General features: G+C 41.7%; 1 protein-coding gene across 4 annotated transcripts; it reads right to left on the minus strand.

The window, feature by feature from the left end:
* Positions 1-75: 75 nt before the first annotated feature.
* On the minus strand, positions 76-22,540 carry LOC126774283 (putative 1-phosphatidylinositol 3-phosphate 5-kinase). 4 transcript variants are annotated; one of them, XM_050495726.1, is made up of 33 exons: positions 22,138-22,540; positions 21,859-22,027; positions 21,325-21,458; positions 20,973-21,124; positions 20,525-20,608; positions 19,280-19,422; positions 18,561-18,668; positions 18,226-18,282; positions 17,712-17,867; positions 17,245-17,365; positions 16,549-16,657; positions 16,097-16,349; positions 15,084-15,753; positions 14,220-14,367; positions 13,878-13,995; positions 12,636-12,816; positions 12,355-12,486; positions 10,467-10,557; positions 9,803-10,002; positions 9,287-9,405; positions 8,452-8,571; positions 7,929-8,042; positions 7,478-7,534; positions 7,075-7,110; positions 6,444-6,532; positions 5,691-5,806; positions 5,067-5,172; positions 4,012-4,153; positions 3,449-3,556; positions 2,435-2,554; positions 2,170-2,352; positions 1,947-2,102; positions 76-1,836 (listed from the first exon to the last, which is right to left on the minus strand). In XM_050495726.1, exons 1-33 carry the CDS (start codon positions 22,444-22,446, stop codon positions 1,652-1,654), a joined length of 4,986 nt encoding a protein of 1,661 aa, XP_050351683.1. In that variant the 5' UTR covers positions 22,447-22,540; the 3' UTR covers positions 76-1,651. The 4 variants fall into 4 exon arrangements, with proteins under 4 accessions (XP_050351683.1, XP_050351681.1, XP_050351680.1 ...); XM_050495724.1 differs by having other exon boundaries at positions 1,947-2,352; positions 7,953-8,042; XM_050495723.1 differs by having other exon boundaries at positions 1,947-2,352.
* Between the last annotated feature and the right edge of the window lie 189 nt (positions 22,541-22,729).

The following is a 22,729-nucleotide window of genomic DNA, read 5'->3' on the forward strand; positions in this document are numbered from 1 at the left end:
ATGAAATACGAGGTAAGAAATAATAAATACAAGTTCAAGCAAATTTATAATATATTTAAATTTTTCTATCACATAAATTAATACTTTATAAATTCTTATTAAGTTACTCATAGCGAAATATTCAGATGGAATGTATAATTTTTATTACTTAATTCAATAAGTAGTAAAAAAGCTTGCAACATGCAATTGAAAAATATAAATTTGAGTAAAATTATTATAAACAATAAATTATTTTATTAAATGTCTTATTGTATAATCCGCGCACTATCAAAATGGGATGAAACTTTGTGAAAGTAAATGACAGTATACGAGCGAAGCAGCGTTAGCAAAAAAAATCGAACTATAATTAATCCAAAAATTTGAAATTTGTTTTTAATTAATTATGTCCATGTAGGTATGCACGTTAGTGGTTGTATGTATGTATGTATGTATGATCAATAGCAACAATGATTTCGCGTGATTGACTTATCAAAATTTCATCTCTTTTTTTTTTACTCTTGTTAATCTTATAGCTAAAATAATCATACAATCGTAAATTTATTAAATAATAAAGCAAATCACTAACAAAAATCCAAACAAGTAACAACTTATCTTATCGTGTTGCAAATATCGACGCGAGTTTGTTGACGCTACCGCCAGCAAAAAAAGTCGAAAAGCGATTAGGAGATTGTGCGCGGATTATAACTGTATAAGTATGAATTGAAATGGTAAACACATGTAAATATTGGAAACCAGTTCTTATTTATTTTGAGTTACTTATGCAATTATACACTATTTACTATATAAATATAATAGCATGATTTTTTTTTTCATTTGTTGGCTTTGTCTATCTTGGTAGATTAGAGGGAGCTAAAGTACTTTACTTGTATCTGACTCAGTGTTAATTTAAATAGGCGCCAAATTCATGTTTAGAAAAAAATCTTTTACTCAATCATGTAACGACAAGTCAAAAATTTCTTCTAATTCTAATTTCTACCACACTCCCATTGCAGTACATTCGTTTCGAGGTTTTAATATCATTATTCTAAAATTGGATGGATTATAACGGGCCGATATAAAATTGTTGCCTCGGCTCGCTAAAATCGTTGATCTAGGTTGCTTTTATGTATATTTATCATTTTAATGTTTACAATGAAGTTATTATTTTGATGTTTACCTTCTTGGTTATTTATTAAGGAACTCTACGATATTAGAATCTAAGTTTTGCATTTTTAAGAGTATTACTTTTAAATAATAACTAACGGCCTTACTTATAAACTCTTTCAATCCTTATTGATTTGTCATGCGATAGACGAAGACAGCATTGTTAAACTAATCACCCGCTTAACAACTTTATAAGACCGTAAATATTTAATAAATAATAATAAATATTTTTACTCGTAATCTTATTTTGAAAATGAATTTTTTTTTATAGTTGGGTCCACTGTATTGTTACGTCACCGTGGTGAACGTCAAAACCTAACCTGTCACGCGCGTCTTGATCACGTCACATTATGACAAAACGAGTGTGACCACTTTAGTAACTAAATAATGCACTACGACTTTGAATTATATTATAAAAAATGCACGTTGTGTGGAAAATGTTTGGTTGAATCAACCAAACATTTTCGGTGTAATTCAAGTGTAAGTTGACGGAAGCGACTGCCGTCTCCTAGACGCGGTCGGGCGCATAGAGCGGCTCCCAGTGCGCCGGACAGTGCAGGAAGTACTTGCGACACGCCGTGCAGAACCGGCGCCGGTACTGCTCCGGCGACACCACGGTGGGCTGACCGGAGCCCAGGTTCTTCTTCACGAGGTGCTCCAGCTTCTTGTCCCACGTGAACGTCCGGATGTAGTCTGTCGGTCGGGACGGAAGAGAAGACGATGGGAAACATTCATTAAAGGCGATCGTAAACGGCCAACAAGGCTACCACGTCGTGGTAGTGGGAGAGGTGGCGGGCACTCACCGATGACGCCCAGCACCAGCGTGCGCTCGTGCAGGCCGAGCAGCAGCGAGTAGTCCATGACGCCGTGGTCGGCCAGGAAGCGCGTGTCGCGCTCCACGCCCGCCCACAGCGCGCGCGCGCCGCCGCCGCCCACGAACAGCTGCCGCTCCCAGCGCACTGCGGGCACGGCGGCCTGAGCTCCTGCCACTCGCGTGTGCGCGTGTGTGTGCGTGTCGGTACTCACTGCGCAGCAGGTGGTCGTCCAGCAGCACGGCGGTGGCGGCGGGCTGGTGCGCGACGGGCATGCGCGGGCGGGCGGCGCCCTTGAGGTCGAAGCGCTGCGACACGGGGTGGCCGTACCACACGTGCTCCGTGACCAGCACGCCGCTGCCGGCGCCGCCCACGCTGAACACGCCCAGGATGCGCGCTGCGGGAACCATGGGCGTCACTACTTTCCACCCGAGGCTCGCTGATTAGCAACATACTTATTCCTAAAATAGATGCCTCACCTAGTAAACTTGGCAGTTTTTTCTGGCGACAATTGGTAACATAGTTGAAGTAGTGCGGAGCAAATTCGAGGAACTGCTGCCACTCCGGTTTGGTCATCTCCTTCAATACATATCGGTCATCTGCAAAGGAAATGAGAATAAACTATTTATATATTCATTTACGTAGAATGCTTTTGTCAGTATTCGCATCGAGCGGTCGTCATCGTCCTCGTTCACGGTACCGGGTCGCATGAACTTATTTTTAATTTTTACACATCTTATTCAAATTCCCTATCACATTCCGAACCGATGGCTGCGTTTCACGATTCTTAAGTACTTGTAAAAGTCTATATGAATAAAAATATTTCGATTTGAAAATCCTCCACAGTTACGATATTACCTTATTTATAATGGGTGTTACCTTTGAGAATCTCATTTAATTCAAAGTCAGATTATAACTATGAACAAAAAAAATCATTATTTATCGAGTTAACCTTTATCAGTATCAGTAAAGGAATGTAGTCCGGTCCGATACTACTATTAATTTTCAGCTTACTGATGCCATTTCCAATTTATGCTACAGAAAAAAACCTGAACAGCTATAACTTAAGGCTAATCTGAATCATTACAGAATTTTAGTTCTAGTCATTGGTGGAAAACGCTTTACTGATGGCTTTGTGCAAGCTCGTCTGGGTAGGTACCACCCACTCATCAGATATTCTACCGCAAAACGGCAACACTTGATATTGTTGTGTTCCGGTTTGAAGGGTGTGAGCCAGTGTAATTACAGACACAAGGGACATAAAATCTTAGTTCCCAAGGTTGGTGGCGCATTGGCTGTAAGCGATAGTTGACATTTCTTACAATGCCAATGTCTAAGGGCGTTTGGTGACCACTTACCATCAGGTGGCCCATATGCTCGTCCACCTTCCTATTCTATAAAAAAAAAAACGCTCTAGTATCAAGTAAGTTAAGTTTATTATATAACATAAATATGCTCGAAAAATAAGCTGCTTTTAAAAGAAAAAATCGTACCTTTAGTTTTGTTAAACGTAGACCCCGATTTACCGCCCCTTGCGGCCCACGGCACGCAGTGCGCGAGCGACCTTATGAACCCTTCTTCGATTTCACACAATCCTTTATCTGAAACAAATTTATTAATAACGAGATGTGTCCCACGATTTTAGTCGCGATAGATTTGTCATGAAATAGTAAACGTAAAACTTATTGATACTAAAGGACACAAAACACCGCTTTTTATCGTATCCCGGTGATATTTCGAAAAAATTCTGATAATAGTTTTTATATATAATTTACAAATTACTGGATAACTTTATTGCGCTGTGGAGTTTTTGTATCTATTGTCGGTTTTTTTTTCTTTCTAGTGCAGAGTACACTGCTCTAATGTTTATATTTTTTTCTAATTTAAATGGTAACTTTATTGATTTATGTTTTAGAAATAATTGTTTCATTCAATATTAGTATATGTGTTATCCGAATAAAAAAATGAACTATTTATTAAATGAAAAAAAAAAATGCATAAATGGTGTGTTAATGTTAAGTGATATATATAAGCGTGTTGGGGTCATTGTACTCACTGTCCTTATCTTTGAGGTCCTCACAGCACTTCCCCTCCTCCCAGTACTGCTTGTTCTCCTCGTTATAATCGAGAGGCGCCAGCAACATGTGCCTCAACTTATGGAATTGGGACGCGTAGTACACTCGACAAAGAAGACCGTCCTCAAATTACAATAAAAATTAATATTACTATATATTGATATAAGAATATCATTAAAATTTCTATAACAGTAAATGGGTATAGACTTGAAATAATATACAGATTAAATATAAAGATGGCAGAGCTTTAATCTTCTACGAATAGACAACATCAATATATATATTATATATAACTTAAAACATATATATATATATATATATATATAACATAAAACATATGTATATATGTTTTAAGATGTGCCACCTGATGGTAATCACCGTCTATATACATTTGCGTCGTAAGAAATATTAACCATTTACATCACCAACTTTAGATATTAAAATGTTACGTCCTTCGTGCCAGTAGTTACATAGGCTCACTCACCTTTTCAAACGGAACACGACATTGAATTTCAACTTACACCTTTATCGTCCTCAAAAACAAACCTCAACATTTCATTAACTTTATATTATAAAGAAATGCGAACAAAAGATTCATGCAAATTACTACATATGTAAGGGCGGAAATGGCTTACTACAGCTTAAGTAAAACACTACGAAACACTTCTCAGTTAACGAATTATTAAGTAAAATTAAGGATATATTAATTTAAGGAAAATTTATTGTTCACATTGAACATAAACCAAATGCCTAATATTACTGAGTGAACACAACGTTAGCGCGATCTAAAATACAAGTCACGCCATCTAGTTCGTAAACATGTAAACTATTCTTGTTACATATATAATTAGTTAACAGCCACTGGGTCACAATGACCCTGGCCCTTTGGGCCAGAACTAAGTGACGCGACGATTGAACCGTCGGGGAGGAGCAGCCCGGGTAGGGGAGGTAACCCCGAGGCCCGTATCCAGACTGGCCTAGGTCAGTCACGAGGACCATTGATGATGGGTAATTAGTTACATAATATTAACAGTACCTTCAATAGGACTTCAATGTGTTCGTTGGCTTTCACTTTTGTTTTGTCAGCTTCGCTTTTCTCTTTACCAGTTGAATTTTCACCATCGTCGAAATCGCTTTGATTTCTAGAATTATTATATAATATATTTTAAATGAGTCTGAGATTGGGTTTATGCTTTTTGTTTAACAAAAAAAAAAATGAAATTTTTAAGTGTACATAAATATCGTGTGTGTTATACTAGTTCTTTTTCTATGCAATCTCAAAACAAATTTAACAGAAATAAAGATAGTGCCATCTCTTTCTAAAGTTTATGGAGAACATCTGAAGGCCGTCCTTTGACGTCATAGGCTCGTGAACATAGAACTGATTCAGTTTCAAAAGAAGCTTTAATTATTATTATCTCATAAAGCATTCAACTCAAATTCGAGAATGCTTTTATTGCCTTTTCATATCGTTTTGTATAGAGATTAATGGACGTGGTCAGTCAGCATCCCATTTATTTGGGTTACTCGCCCGCCTGGTGTCAAACGCTAAGTTTTCTTAGGCTTAGCTTGTTTGCGCCTCGACTACTATTCGTGCCCGATTGCTGAGTGAGTGGTGAGTTAACAGAAGGTCCCAGAGGGCCAGCGAGTGAGCGCGCACCTGTGCTGCAGCGAGCGCTGGTAGGTGGGCGAGGCGAGCGCGGCGGCGATGACGGAGCCCACGTCGCCCGCGCGCACCGACACCACCACCAGCCCGCTCGACACTATGATGCCCTCCTGCGACGACTCCCTTATGTTATACGAGCGACATCGAGTCGCTCGGTATTTCGAGTTTGATAAAGTTTTATGTCTACAGTACATCACAGGTAAATATTCAGAGTATCGCCTAAAATCACCGCGATAAAATAAATTGAAGTTCGCATTTGAGATAAACGTTTCTATATGCAACGTTTGACAATAAAAGCGTTTCAAATGCAAAAATAACTCAGTTCTCTCGCGTGTACTGATTTGCGTGCATATTTTTTTATATATTATATTAAGGAAGTCGAATCCTTTGATCATCATAATACACTGGCATACGTGTAAATCTGTAACCGCCCACCAGAAATCTAAGACATTATGTCCGTTGTACATAAAATGAGTCTGACTCAGTCACTAATTCTTATCTTTCAAGATAAAACATTTTTTAATTCTTTGTTGATTTCCTATATCATACTATGTCATGGAAGAATACTCGTTAGAGAGTTCCATCCTTAAATATATATAAAAGTAAAAATTTTTTTTTTTTTTTTCATTTTATACATTTATACTTCTGATGAAGGAAATAAAGCTGTCGTCCAGCAGTGGGACATCAGGCTGTTACATTGATGAAATAAAATTCACATTATAACGTAGCATCATAAAAATTCCTCACCTGATTTGACGGATGATTATTGGAGAGAAGCTGTGACAATATCTGTTTGACGGTCTTTTTGTCACCACGTTCTTCATCATCTTCGGTACCTGCGTCATAAATATATTCTTACTACATCCAGTATAAAAGGCATCGCTGAGTTGTTTTAGCCACACATTCACCGTTTCATGAGATCCCCGACTCGTGACGTAATTAAACCGGTCGTGATATTAAATTGCTGTAGTACGAGCAGAAGAGCAGGCTTCCCACGCCACCGACTACGTCCTGAGCCGAATTGCGAACTCATAGGATACATACTCAGTATGGACTCAGAGCCCGAGGAAGCTCAAATTTCAAGACGTAGATACGTACCCCCAACGCCCGGTGACGCTGTAAAGGCCATTAAGACCAACAACGAACACTCATTCAGGAAACAAAGACTCGGTTTCGTTGTTTGCGCAATTCGGTTGTGATGGACATAAATTTGGGACAGTAGGTGTTTAAATGTCAGATTATTAGCTCATTAAATGTCAGATTTGTTTGAGATGTGTTATTTGGTTACATTGGTCCATGGTTGTTGTTTTGTGATGTTACAATATAATAATAAAATATGTTTTTAAATACATGCATTAAAATATTATTGTTCACTCACCCGTATGTTCCTTTTCCGAATCTTTTAATAGATTTTCTGCGAATATAAATAATATTATTTTAATATTATCTGTTATAGAGTGGAGTGAGTTGAAATTGGATACCATTAACGTAACATATATTTAGGAAAATGTGCAAAATATTTCAACATTTCATTCCACAACCAGCCAATGTGGATTACATTGGAAATCTGTGGAATTAATTCCTATGTTTCTACTGTAGAAATGAGACATTTACAAGCTGTTCTGTTCTTCTTGTATAGATTTTAATTCTCTCATCACTCTCACATCTCATTGTTTTTGCGGTCTGTACATAATGTAGCCATATGAGTGATAGTTCTCGATTCGTAAATTAGTACGGAAATATAACTTCTACAAATCTTTATTAAAATATTTCCAGCTTACCTGCAACATCGTTGCTAGAAGTTTCTGTCGTTTCTTCTATATCCGGTTTCTCCTCAACTGGAGTAAAAATAAACAAATGTTTAACTATAATTACTTCATATCGTCGGCAGAAAAGTGGACTGATGGTCTATCTCAACCTGCGGGTGGCATACCATGAGCCGGCTACGGGATAATTTCGTGGGAAGCACATCCGTCAATACTATCAGCATTCAACGCCTTAATATATATCACATGGTATGAGCAAAGAACAAAGACATAGAACACCATTTGGCAGCCACGAGAGCGACAAGGACGTCATGCTGTCCCCAGCGTTTATTTTATAATTAAAAAAAAAAATACTCACTATAGCTGCTACAGGTTAAATAGTTCTCCTCAAGGGAAGAAAAGGTACCCGGCAGGAGGGCACGGAACTCTTAGTATATTAAGAAGTAGTAGTACTAAAGGTCATTACTCAGCGGGCGCGGCGAGTGCTCACCCGGCTCGGCGCGCGGGCGGTGCGCGTCGCGCAGCATCTTGTCGGCCGACAGCACGCGGTCGCGCACGGCCCACAGCTTGCGGACGCGCTCTGCGCACGGGGGGGGGGGGGGGGTGTTACATACATACATCTCTTTCCACGGCATAAAGTTGCGTCTATTACGCGCGGCAATTAGACGGGCCGGTTCGTGTGGTCGGTAGATACTCGCCATTCAGGCCGAAATTTACAGCAATCGCGGCCTACTAAATTCATATCTACATATTGGCTCGCGCGGCAAATGGACATCTAATCAGGTCGAACAGAATAATCATGAACCCTTTTACGATTTACGTGTCATTTTTGTACTAGTTTTTAAAAAAGTAGCCAAATTCTTCCTAGCGGTTGAAGCTTCTTACTAAATTTTACCAAAATCGATTCATGATATCCCCCATCCGTCGATCGATCGATGGTTTCAACAAATATTAGTAGAGATAGTTACACATATAATATAAGAGATTACCAGCCAGCGAGGTGTGTTCGTGCGTGGTGAGTGCGAGGTGTACTTGCTCCATGTGCATTTTGAACGACGAGTACGCCTTCTCGCTCTCGGGATCCGTCGCGTTGCTGAACGTCTCGTGGCCTGATCGACAACACATATATTAAAATAGAACGGAATTTCGTCGATTTACTTGTCTAACTGCGCAATTTGCGATTTTTTTTTTTTGTAAATAAAAATAACTTCTAGGCAAAGATGGGAAAGGCACGAGAAGGTTTGGAATCAACTACCCCACGCTGATCTGCAGATAGTAAGTTCAATCTACAATTACGCCACCCTTTTTTTTCCAGTCACTACAGTGCAAGTATGCAATGGAATCTGTTTATTGGTGGTAGGGCTCTGTGCAAGCTTGACTGGGTAGGTACCACCCACTCATCAGATATTCTACCGCAAAACAGCAGTACTTGGTATTGTTGTGTTCCGATTTGAAGAGTGAGTGAGCCAGTGTAATTACAGGCACAAGGGACATAACATCTTAGTTCCCAAGGTTGGTGGCGCATTGGTGATGTAAGCGATGGGTATCATTTCTTACAATGCCATTGTCTATGGACGTTGGTGACCACTTACCATCAGGTGGCCATATGCTCGTCCGCCTTCCTGTTCTATAAAAAAAAAAAATAGTGGGCTCCGTCTTCGTAAATTGAACTTACTATAATGCGAATTGATGACATATGTGTTTTTTCTAAAAATGTCTACATAAACTGTTCACATCGAAATAAATTATAAACATTAATTATGCTTATATTACAAAACAATTATTCTATTCTATTACAATAGAATACGAGAAAAGTATATAAACCTCTGAGCATGAGATCGTTGAGTTGAGCGATGAGCGCTTCTCGCATCTGTCTCGTATCGTAGTTGATGGCGATCACTTCCGGCGGCAGCTGCACCTCGTACGTCGAGATCTTGTTGTATCTACAACAGTCGAAATACTACACAACCATACGGCCTTTTTTTATAGAATAGGAAGGCGGACGAGCATATGGGCCGCCTGATGGTAAGTGGTCACCGACGCCCATAGACATTGGCATTGTAAGAAATGTTAACCATCGCTTACATCACCAATGCGCCACAAAACTTGGGAACTAAGATGTTATGTCCCCTGCGCCTGCTATTACACTGGCTCACTCACCCTTCAAACCGGAACACAACAATACCAAGTACTGCGGTTTTGCGGTAGAATGTCTGATGAGCGGGTGGGACTTACCCAGACGAGCTCGCACAGAGCTCCACCACCGGTGAACTGCAGACAGTTTGGAACAAAAACGACGACGACAGTATTCCAAGAAACATGCGGCGCAGGCTCGCTCACCGGAAGCAGGCGGTGGTGAGGCGGCTGACGAAGGCGTGCGCGTGCGCGTGCAGCGGGTGCGCGCAGTGGCGGCGCGCGTACCGCGGCGCGGCCAGGCGCGCGCGCACGTACTGCGCCAGCGACACGCCCAGCGCCGCGCGCGACAGCCGCGAGCCGCGCGACACCGCGCCGCAGCGCTCGCAGCGCGACCAGAACATCACCTGCGCACAGCACGCAGGCGCCCAGCGAGCGACGCGGGTTCACTTTCTTAACTTGAGCGCTCGATAAATATAATAGTACCCGGGAGTGATAGCGACGAGTTTACTTGTAACAACACACTGCCGATACTTTTTTGGATTCAAATCACAACACTGTATGATGCGCGAGCTTTTATAAGTCTCTCTGAAACTTAAATCTAGATTTAACAATTCCGACAAACTTCAAATCGTTTGCAAAACGAAAATCACTTGGAATAAATAAAACAGTCAAAAAAATCGATAAAATAATTAAAAAGAATCAGACCCAAATTTGAACCTTAAAGGAAAACGCGAACAAATTACGAGTAGTCGATTGATAGCCATTAATCACGGCATAAAGTCCCGAAACCACCTATCCATAAAATACATACTTATACATTTTAATACTCCTGATATACCGTAAGCCCCCAAATATGAAGACAGCTCACCTGCTTACTCTGTTCCTCCTTGACCTTATCGACGTTGCTGTGTCCGATGGTGTTACAAGTTATCGTGATACAAACGTCCTCGTGCACAAATCTGTTACAATAAAACCAAATCTATTACAATAAAATTCCATAAATTCTACATTACTATAGTATGACCACTTAAATGAATCCTCGCATGCGCGAACTAGAGAAATTTGTATCAAAAATGCGTCCGCCGCCCGCCCATCCCTCAGTCCCCTCAGTCCTCCGCGCCCCTGTACCGCGCAGACGAGGACTCATTAAAGCGGTCATACTATAATTCATTTCATGTTTAAATCAAATTTCAATTATTTATTTTTAGACACATTAAAACACAAGAAAACACTGAAGTATTTGTATTTTTTTTATCAACTTTTGTTTATATATAATCTATCAGAATTATTCATTGGATATCTCTTGCCTTTAGTGTACTTATGTATTTTATCACATAAATGCTTTATAAAGCTGTTATAAGAACGTGATTATTATTTTTTGACGAAAAAAGAGCACTTCTGTATTGCGTTCGAGATGTGCAATAGAATATAGAGTACAGTACAGTACGGTACGGTACGGTACGGTACGGTACGGTACGGTACGGTACGGTACGGTACGGTACGGTACGGTACGGTACGGTACGGTACGGTACGGTACGGTACGGTACGGTACGGTACGGTACGGTACGGTACGGTACGGTACGGTACGGTACGGTACGGTACGGTACGGTACGGTACGGTACGGTACGGTACGGTACGGTACGGTACGGTACGGTACGGTACGGTACGGTACGGTACGGTACGGTACGGTACGGTACGGTACGGTACGGTACGGTACGGTACGGTACGGTACGGTACGGTACGGTACGGTACGGTACGGTACGGTACGGTACGGTACGGTACGGTACGGTACGGTACGGTACGGTACGGTACGGTACGGTACGGTACGGTACGGTACGGTACGGTACGGTACGGTACGGTACGGTACGGTACGGTACGGTACGGTACGGTACGGTACGGTACGGTACGGTACGGTACGGTACGGTACGGTACGGTACGGTACGGTACGGTACGGTACGGTACGGTACGGTACGGTACGGTACGGTACGGTACGGTACGGTACGGTACGGTACGGTACGGTACGGTACGGTACGGTACGGTACGGTACGGTACGGTACGGTACGGTACGGTACGGTACGGTACGGTACGGTACGGTACGGTACGGTACGGTACGGTACGGTACGGTACGGTACGGTACGGTACGGTACGGTACGGTACGGTACGGTACGGTACGGTACGGTACGGTACGGTACGGTACGGTACGGTACGGTACGGTACGGTACGGTACGGTACGGTACGGTACGGTACGGTACGGTACGGTACGGTACGGTACGGTACGGTACGGTACGGTACGGTACGGTACGGTACGGTACGGTACGGTACGGTACGGTACGGTACGGTACGGTACGGTACGGTACGGTACGGTACGGTACGGTACGGTACGGTACGGTACGGTACGGTACGGTACGGTACGGTACGGTACGGTACGGTACGGTACGGTACGGTACGGTACGGTACGGTACGGTACGGTACGGTACGGTACGGTACGGTACGGTACGGTACGGTACGGTACGGTACGGTACGGTACGGTACGGTACGGTACGGTACGGTACGGTACGGTACGGTACGGTACGGTACGGTACGGTACGGTACGGTACGGTACGGTACGGTACGGTACGGTACGGTACGGTACCGTACCGTACAGTACAGTACAGTACAGTACAGTAACAGCCTGTGAATGACCCACTGCTGGGCTAAGGCCTCCTCTCCCTTTTTGAGGAGAAGGAATATAGAGTAAATAAATAAAATCCACTAACTTTCTAACATGCTGGTTCATTGGTATGTGGCAATTAGCCGATGAACACTTGTGGTCACCGTTGAAGCAGTACTTCTCCAAGAAAGCGCCCAGCGATATATCATTTCGACCGTACATTTCCATCGTTACAATCCTGTTACGAAATCCAAAAAAAATTAATAATAGTGATTTTTACAAAACGATAAGACAATTTGAACACAAATAAATAACAAAGATATTATTTATATATCCTGCATCGAAGGACCAAAACATTGTCATAAAAGCGTTTGATATGAAACTTACCAGGGATTAACACAGAAGTCGGGCACGTTAGGCGACTTGCTACTGTAGCTGTAAAGCAGCAAGCTGAGGCGCTGGTGGTTCTCAGGAGACAGTGGATCCAGCGGCTCTGGCTCGGCGGGCTTGCTGGACTCTTCGGTTTCTATCTTCTTCACCACTGACGGATTGTAACTGGGGCATTCCGCTGAATAGGAAAAAAAAGTTTGTTTGTTTTACATGTCATTCATACATAACGCGTGTGGTTTAAAATCTTGGGTTTATTTACTAATTTTTAATAGACAGCGCACCACGTGGGTATTATAAGTCCTTACTTTAATGTTATTATTAAAAACATACAGCCAACAATGTGACGTTAGGCATCTGTTGTCATATTTCAAAAGTTTAACAAATCCTTCTCTTTAAAATATTAAAAAAATTAAACTAAAAAAAATGGAAATTTATATAAATATTTCTTATAAAAGTCAGCATTTTCCCCTCTTCCCTCACTCTGTGGTACTCCGCTGGTGATACAAAGAAAAATCACCATGCTGGGGATTGACGTTCGCTGCGACCTTAGTCCAAGGGATTACATCGAGGCTGTTATAAAAACAGCTTCACAGAAACTCGGAGTTCTGAACAAGGTACGGCGTTTTTTCACGCCACAACAACTGTGCCTGCTGTACAAAACACGGTCTTGCGTGGAATATTGCTCGCACCTTTGGGATGGCTCCGCTAAGTACCTACTGGAGGCCTTGGACCGGTTGCAGCGACATGCAGTACGCATCATTGGCGACGTAAAGGTCACAAACACTTGAATCTTTACAATCGCGTCGTGAGATAGCAGCACTGAGCGCTTTCTATCGACTGTATCACGGCGAGTGCTCTGAGGAATTATTCACTCTAATTCCTGCTTCCCCCTTCCTTCTTAAGTCCTCGATGTCACCGCCTAACTGTGACATCAATTCCATCGCGAACAAAGAAATTTGGCAACTCCTTTCTTTGTCGCACTTCCAAAAAATGAAATTCCTTACCAGCTCACGTGTTCCCCTCCTCTTACAACCCGGGTTCCTTCAAACGAGGCGTGAAGAGGCATCTTGCGGGCCGGCAAGGCGAAGGCGGCTAGTGCAGAACGTTTTTCCCGTGTGTACTGGCCGTCGTCGCGTTTGGACTCTACTACCACTTACCATCAGGTGGAGTAAAATCATTTACCCTCCCGGCGAATATAAAAAAAAAAATTACGTTATGTAGCAATTTCTATGTACATACGTTTATGTTCATCGGCCGCCAACCGACAGCCCGTGGCACGGAAGTGTGCAAGAGATGCTCTCATAGCGGGGTCGTCAGCGGGCGCTGTTATCGGTCGATCGATGAATGGATGGTTTTCCTGTATATGAAATTATCCAACAAATTATGTACCTACCGAATCGGCGGCGCTAATTAGTTTCATAGTTCTCATTTCAACGTTAATAAATTCGACAGCGCCAGTTGGGAAAATATTTTAATGGAAATCTATAATACTATCTTAAGCGAGAACGTGTCAGCTGACAAAGAATAATAAAGTTTATGCTGAGGCTCATAGTACGTCACGGGTAAGACCAGCGCACGCACCGTGGGCGCGCGCGGGTGGGGCGGCGGCGCGGGCGCGGGGGGGCGCGGCGGCGCGGCGGGCGGCGCGCGCGCGGGCAGCAGGCGCAGCGTGGGCGCGGGGATCGCGATGTTGGGCGACATCGACAGCACCACGTCGTCCGTGCACCACCTGCGGGCCGCGCACCCACTCTTAGAGCACACACCGGTGGTAGAGCTTTGTGCGAGCTCGTCTGGGTAGGTCCCACCCACTCATCAGATATTCTACCGCAAAACAGCAGTACTTGGTATTGTTGTGTTCCGGATTAAGGGTGAGTGGGCCAGTGTTATTACAGGCACAAGAGACATAACATCTTAGTTCCCAAGGTTGGTGGCGCATTGGTGATGTAAGCGATGGTTAACATTTCTTACAGTGCCAATGTCTATGAGTGTTGGTGACCACTTATCATCAAGTGGTCCATATACTCGTCCGCCTTCCTATTCTATATCTTCCTATCCACGTCGTAGCCGTAGCAGCCTAAATTAGGTATTTCATAGTCCGATATATCCTTAGTGTTTTTAAGTCTTAATTTTTGAAATGCTTTTATATTCGTCTATTAGGAAGATATAATATATTGTACTTTGAATATGTTCATGTAACGTGTAAAAAAATGCGATGAGTCTTTGATTATTATTATTATTAATAGATTACATATTATTATAGGAAATCTCTTTAATTTTGATTACTAACATACAATATATTTTTTTTAATGTAATTTCACTAAAAGAATTCGGAGCCAAACAAAATAAATTCGAAAAAAAAAACTAAAAATAAAATATGAACATTTAAAATAAAAACGAAATCACTGATAATTTGGCGAATACAATAATAGTACAAAGTCGACCTACCTCTCGCTGTGCGTATCCGCTTTCAACTTAGCTTCTTCCTTCGGCAGGAAAACGTCATCATCAACAGACATTCGAGATTGGAGGGGATCGCTAAAATCTTTGATAGGAACGCCGCAGCTTAGATTCTTATCACTATCCGTTTTTCGAGAGTACTGTTTAGATTTTTGCAATGGATCATCTATTTCTGACGATTTATTCATTTCTGCATCATGTTCTTTGCTATCGTCACTTGATTCTGAAGTATCAGACTTTTCATGAGATTCGATTTCGTTATTCGATTCAATCGTATTTTCATTTGTTCTCACATCACTTAGAGATTCAGGCTGAGTATTTGCGAAGATATTATCGTCCGTTTCCGAAGTGTCGTTACTGGATTTGTTTTCGTCATTATCGTCTTTAGCGTTCATATCTTTTTTTAAAGTTTCGTCTACATCATCCGTGAGCTCGTTTGTCATATCGTCATCTATAAAAGTTCCCGGCTCCGGCAACACGGCCTCTATGTCCCCCCAAAATGCCTTTTCCAATTTCCAATTGTAACAAGCGAGCAACATGAATTTAACGATTCTCTTCACGCGAATCAACTCCTGCAAGGATCCGCCTCTGAGCAGGATGCAACATCCCAGCTGCGGCTCCGCACAGCCCTCGAGGACCATGAGCGTTTTGCTGGAAACTGGCCAAGTTTCGATTTTAATTTAGTGCCAGAGCAAAATCTTTATCATTTTAGCAACTCAAGATTATTATAATTCGTCCGACAAGTTCGATTACAATTAAATTTTCAACTAAAATCGAAAAGGAATCTCGTCTAGGGCAGAGGCTCGAGGTCGATCCCTTTTACGACTGAACGCCGTCACCGGAGAAGTAAACTCGCTAATTTGAAAAAGCCCCAATCTTTACGGAGGACGGATACTTTTATGGACAAATTACACGCTCAAATTATTATTTTTTTATAGATTCGAAACGACAATTCCGCAGAGCGGGGCACGAGCGTCAGCCCGGCCGGGTATCGAACTCACAGCTGCGCACGTAGAAGCTGCGGCACGAGCCGAGGCGCGGCGCGCCGATGCGCGCGTCGATGGAGGCGACGCGGTCGGCGCGGGCGCAGCGCGCGGCGCGGGCCAGCGCGCGCTCGCGCACGGCCGTGGCCAGCGCCACGCCGCGCGCCCGCAGCGCGTCCTGCACCGCGCGCGCCGCGCCGCCGCGCACCAGCACCACGGCCGGCCGCAGCGCCGCCACGCGCGCCGCGCAGCGCGACAGGTACTCGTGCTCCTGCGAGCGCCCGCCCCGCCCCGTTGTACACATCGTTTTCGGACTGAAGCTGCGTTTCGATTCGTGCGTCCCCTCATAAAATGTGCCCCCCGCCTCGTCTCCGAGGGACTTTTTATTAATTCATATTATTAAATTTTTAGCTGGACGATCACTCCTCGACTATTATATATATTATATATGTTTGTAACTATTAGTCGACCTGCATTAGAAGCGGTTCCAGGGAGGTGAGCTTCCCTTCCACTCTCTGGTACGCTATTGAGCAATCTAGAAGCAGCACCGTCGGATTCGATATCTGCTTGGGCATCCCCCTGCAACGAGTGAATCCTCTAATGACACCTAGTCTTGGCGAAAATCTATATTAACCTAAATGATGAAATGAGGCTTTCGTTTTAGTTATTACTTGGTAGAACTTTGTGTGAGCCCGTCTGGGAAGGTCCCACCCGGCACCCACTCATCAGATATTCTACCGCCAAACAGCAATACTTATTATAGCTGTGTTCCTGTTGGAAGGGTGAGTGAGCCAGTGTAACAGCTACGAGGAAAAATAACCTCTTAGTTTCCAAGCTTGGTGACGCATTGATATTGGTGAAGAATTGATTAATATTCCTTGGCACCAATGTCTGAGCGATGGTGTACACTCACCATCAGATGGCCCAATTACCCGTAACCTATACTGGAATTGAAGTATAATTTAACAAGAATAATTAAATTATGGACACCAACGAACACGGACTCCAAGCTTTCTCATCTATATAATCTTGTACAGATTAATATGCTTTATTTACATGAGCTTTTATGTAAATGTAAAACCATATGTGAACTGATAAAGTAAGAGAGAACCAATCTGAGATGAAAAAGAGATCAAGATTTGGATTTATATGTGGTTTTAACGAACCTATGGGCGACATTCTTGGTCATGACGACGCCAGGTATGACGCAGCTGTCCGTCATGTTCCCGCCGGGCACTTTCTTGACTTGCACGTAGTTTCGTATATCGATGTCATTGCTCATCATATCTATGGAGTAACAAATACCATGTTAGTCTAGTGGCTAGCTTATAAGGCATCGAGGTCCTGGAGTCAAGATCCAGGTCGGGCCAGTAAAAAAATGGTTTTTTCTATCGAAAAATTCCCAATATCGAACAAGAATTCAAACTCCCGTGCCTCGAAAAGCACGTAAAGCCGTTAGTCCTGCACCTGAACTCTTTCTACGCACACTGCGCATGCAATTTTGCACCACAAATGTCACTCGCAGTTAGAATAGCCAAGTTCGGCTCTCGAGAACGGCCGCCGTGAATGAAATCGGGGACATAATCATCACCAAAGTAACATTCCTGGAATGGCGGCGCTAGCAGCCACTGACCGGGCGCGGTGAGGTCGGCGGCGTGCACGCACAGCGGGTACAGCGCGCCCAGCCACGCGGCCGGCAGCGCGTGGCGCGCCAGGCACTGCCGCATCAGCAGCCGCAGGTGCTCCTCGCCGGACTCCGCGATGGCGCGGCACACCGGCCTCGCGCCCTCTGCGACAAACGACCCGAGGTCGGTGACTCCGTCGCGCGGCCTCCCCGATACGCGTTGCCTAGGGGCTGACTAGCGCGTCTTCTTCTTTCGAATGTCAATTCGATGAGAGAGAAAGAGAGGATCGGTATTAACTGAGCCCCCCTAAGCAACGTTTATGAGTAGGACCGCAAGTGGCTTCCGAAAGTAGGCTTAAAGGCGGGACAATACTGGTAATAAATATTCGCTGTTCGCTGTCGCTGATAACGAGAACGTGAGGTATTAACGAAAACAAAAAATTAACGGTACCAACCCGGAATACAAAATGCAACTCATATTGTATTTTGTAATCTATTTGCATAAAAATCAGTGTAAACTTACCTTCAGTATGATCCAATATGGGTTGTTCGTCATCACTGGACGACGTTGATTTTTGTTCTATGGTAAAGAAATAATATTTATAAATTATAATAATAAAAATATAAAGCAAAATAAACATTAGAGCATCAGGTATGCTCTAATAGTGGCAGAATTTCAACCGACTCGAGCGCGGCCGAAAAGGGCACAGACGCAAAAGCATATGGAGAAAGATTTAAATGAATGTTTAATTTAATTTTTACAAGTTGATATTATTTACTCTGAATTGTTTATAACTGTATATAACATTCAAGGAAATAAACAATACATGAAATTACTATAAGCGTTTTCATCCTTACCTGTCTTCGTAGCCTTAATCAGTCTCGCTGAACTGTTCCCGAGATTCAGATCGAGACAGTACGAGGAGACGCTTTCGACGAGCCTGCTACTGCAGTCTTCTGCTTCGACTTCAGAAAAAATCATGAAATAAAACAAAGCAGTAATTGTTTTGTCTATGGTCAATGGTACATAGTTAAATCTCTTTAAGAATAAAAAAAGAATACATTCTTAAATAAAAAAAAATTTAATTCATCATTTTAGTAAATCACCTAACGTTAAATGGTCACCTTTTTTATAATAAGAAGGCGGACGACTATATGGCCATATGATGGTAAGTGGTCACCAACGCTCATAGACATTGGCATTGTAAGAAATTTTAACCATCGCTTACATCACAAATGCGCCACTAACTTTGGGAATAAAGATGTTATGTCCTTTGTGCCTGTAATTACACTGGCTCACTCACTTTTCAAACCGGAACACAACAATACCAAGTACTGCTGTTTTGCGGTAGAATATCTGATGAGTGGGTGGTACCTACCCAGACGAGCTCGCACAAAGTACCACAAGCTCTATCACCAGCGTCACCTCTATATAGAATATATAAACGGCTAGTTTCTATATTATAAATAATCGACCATGAGCTTTAATTGAAATGATATATATATGAGTATGTAAACCCAAGGTTTGTTCATCTTTACTGCTTCTACCGTTAGAATAAATTATTCTATATAGCTACCCGGTGGCGGATCATTGGATTCGCTTTCTCGTTCGAGTTGTATGGGTCGATAGAGACCGTAGTCAGCGAACTGCGCGGGTTCCGTCATGCGCTCCATGTAACCATTGTTTAGAAGGCTCTGGCATAAAACAGTCGCTTGAGCTCTGTTGAACACATCCATTTTCTTTGTATAACGTTACGTTTAAAAAATCTACCTGGCTTTTTTGACTTTATTTAAAATATATGTCAAATGAGCCGCCCGATGGTGAGTGGTCACTATCGCCTTTAGATATTGGCTTTGTAGGAATTGATAACTATCTAGCGGTATAAGTGGTATAAACGATATAAAGCGGAACACAAAAATACTACGTATTGCTGTATCAAGGTAGAATATTTGCTGAGTGGATACCCAACCACTCGTGCTATACAGTAACAGCCTGTTAATGTCCCACTGCTGGGCTAAGGCCTCCTCTCCCTTTTGAGGTGAAGGTTGTGGAGCTTATTCCACCACGCTGCTCCAATGCGGGTTGGTAGAATACACATGTGGCAGAATTTCAATGAAATTAGACACATGCAGGTTTCCTCACGATGTTTTCCTTCACCGTTAAGCACGAGATGAATTATAATCACTCGTGCTATAATATTATTTATTATCTGTTCCGGTTTCGTTAAGCAAAGTTATCGAGGAATACTCGACATATTTCGGGACGACATACATTCAAAATAGCAGTTAACTTTCCGAAATTGATTCATCGGTTATATCTCGTGGAAGACCACAGATCTTAACTTATAATATATAATCAAGATAGACTGCCTCGTTGGTCTAGTGGTTTTGATATAAGGCCGCAGACCCGGAGGTCCTGGGTTCAATTCCCAGGTCGGGCCATTAAAAAGTTATTGGGTTTTTCTGTCAGAAAATTCTCAGTAGCAGCCCGGAGTCTGAAAGTTGGAAGTGTGTACACTCCCGTGCCTCGATAAGCACGTAAAGCCGTTGGTCCTGCGCCTGAACTCCTTCCTCCTTCCGGTCGTGTCGGATTGCCGTCCCATCGGATTATGAGAGTAAGGGAATAGAGAGTGCACCTGTGTTTGCGTACACACTTGTGCACTATAATATCTCCTGCGTAGTTGGCTAATCTCGCTTGAGATTGGCCGCCGTGGCCGAAATCGGTCTGGAGGACATTGATTATATTATTATTATAGAATCAAGATAAAATAGATATGAGTTAAATACAAGTAGGACATACATAAATAAATGTTACTAATCACCTGGTTTTGTGTGAAGTATTGTCCATCACCCATTGCATGACGTCACAGCCTCGCCAAACGTTATTGTATCGCACGAGACGAAATCTTTAAAAAAAAACTTTTATTAAAATTGTTTTTTTTTTTTACTGGAAGAATTATTGATAATCCAAAAGAAACTGCAACGCTTATAAGTAAGGTCTTCTATCTCATTGGTTAAAATAGCTCAGGATGAAATTTTTATTTTTCCCGAACAATTTCGGTACATGTAGCTAGGGAAGTAATATATTAGTTCTCTCACCCTTATATAAACATAATTATTTTAAATGAAGTACAAATACGTAATTTGTAAATATATAATAAAATAATTTAAAATGAATAAATTATTATTATTTTATTATAAGTGTACTTTACCCTGCAAGATAGTATTTAATTCTTCCAAATTCAATACATAGGTATTACCATATAATACCTGTGCTGTTGTGTCGGCACTGCATAGTACAGTTGCCTGAACACATCATGTACAGATTCCCTGGTGGAGCTCCGCACTTCACAGGGTTCCTGTTCTCGAGCGAAAATGAAGTCACGGTTCTTGTGTTGGGCCTTGCTGTCTGGGAATTTAACCTGGAGAATAGTATTGTTTAAGAAATTAAAGAGTTAATTGTACTACAACACTTATGTAAAAATTACAAACATACTAACAACAGAGGAGTATTTTGTTTTGTTAAAATGTCATAAGGCATTTTCTTTCACCTGGATTGTCATAAAAAATAATAAAACTGTTGTTTACATGTAGATGCACCAAATAAGCCAATACTATATACCTGTAAACTCTCTTGTAAAGTACGAAGATCTGGTGAAATATCTCCAGTCAAGTCATTTTCTCGCAAATATGTAATCACCACCTTGCAGCAGTATGTACATACTCTTAAGCCTCCAGCACAACCAAAAATTTGACCTGGAAATATTTAATAAGCAATGATAAGTTAAAAACTTTTTGCTTCAAATATGTTCCTTATCACACACCATTTTTTTGAGCTTTTAATGCAACTTACGATTTTTTACTTCATTTTTAATAAAGTTACTTCTACATAATGGGTATAACACTTAGAATGATTGTAAAAAATAACATTTGCTGAATTTTTGTTGATGATAATGCCACTATAACATAAGCCATAAAAAAAAAATATACTAAGTATTATGTAGCACTTGACAATTCAAAGGTACTTCTAAAGTGTATTATATAAATAAATGAATAATATAATTTTTTGAATATACATATTTTAAATTGATATTATTGAAACAAAGTTATGACAATCTGAGTATGTTTATGATAATAACTAAATAATGTTACCGACCTGGCACTCTTTGACTGCAACAGCGAGAACAGAATATCTGTCCACACACTCGGCAATGGTGTCTTCTTCTCAAGGCACTAAATCGCGCTGCACATTCGTAGCATTCGCGCGATATATCATCCGGCATCCAGTAGCGAGCTAATTCTGTGTCTTCATATTTGGTGCCACCCTACACAGATAAAATTTTAAGTTGAATAACATTTTAGTTCATTTCCAATAATATCATTTTTTTGAAATTGGTTGATATTGATAATTATTAAACAATTAAACGGCAATTACCCCTGATCCTAGAGCAGCAAGGCCACTTATCCTTTTCAAAATATTTGGTAAACTCCTGCCTTCGTATTCAACAACGTCATTCGCGGTTTCCGTTTTAATATCTTCATATTCCTTATCGTCGTTGACTTTGACTGGTTCACCATGTCTATCGTCACTGGGAGTTTTATTATCTTGACTATCTGCAGTCTCACTTGGTGTAAATATCGGGAATTTCCACAATTTATTTAAAAACGTTGTCACGCCACTTTGATTCGACTCTGACTCGAAACGAGGAAACTCTGTGAGCTGGGAAGTATCATACTTCTCCATGTTTTAGAGCGAAACAATCGCGATAAAACTTAGCTAAATTACACTAAACAAAACATTAGTGCGATTTGCAAATAAAATTGACATGGACAATTAGACGTTGACAGTGATCTGTTATGACGTAGAATGTTATTTATTGTGACAATTTGACAGCTGTTATTTCCGGTGCAAAATTAAGAATGTACTCATACCGAGTACATAATTACTCTGTTAACAATATAATACTTATTTGAAGTTACGTGAACATAAAATAATTGGTACTTCTACACATGCTATATATTCAAAA

The sequence above is a fragment of the Nymphalis io genome, chromosome 16, assembly GCF_905147045.1.
Source record: "Nymphalis io chromosome 16, ilAglIoxx1.1, whole genome shotgun sequence".
NCBI classification, from domain to species: domain Eukaryota; kingdom Metazoa; phylum Arthropoda; class Insecta; order Lepidoptera; family Nymphalidae; genus Nymphalis; species Nymphalis io.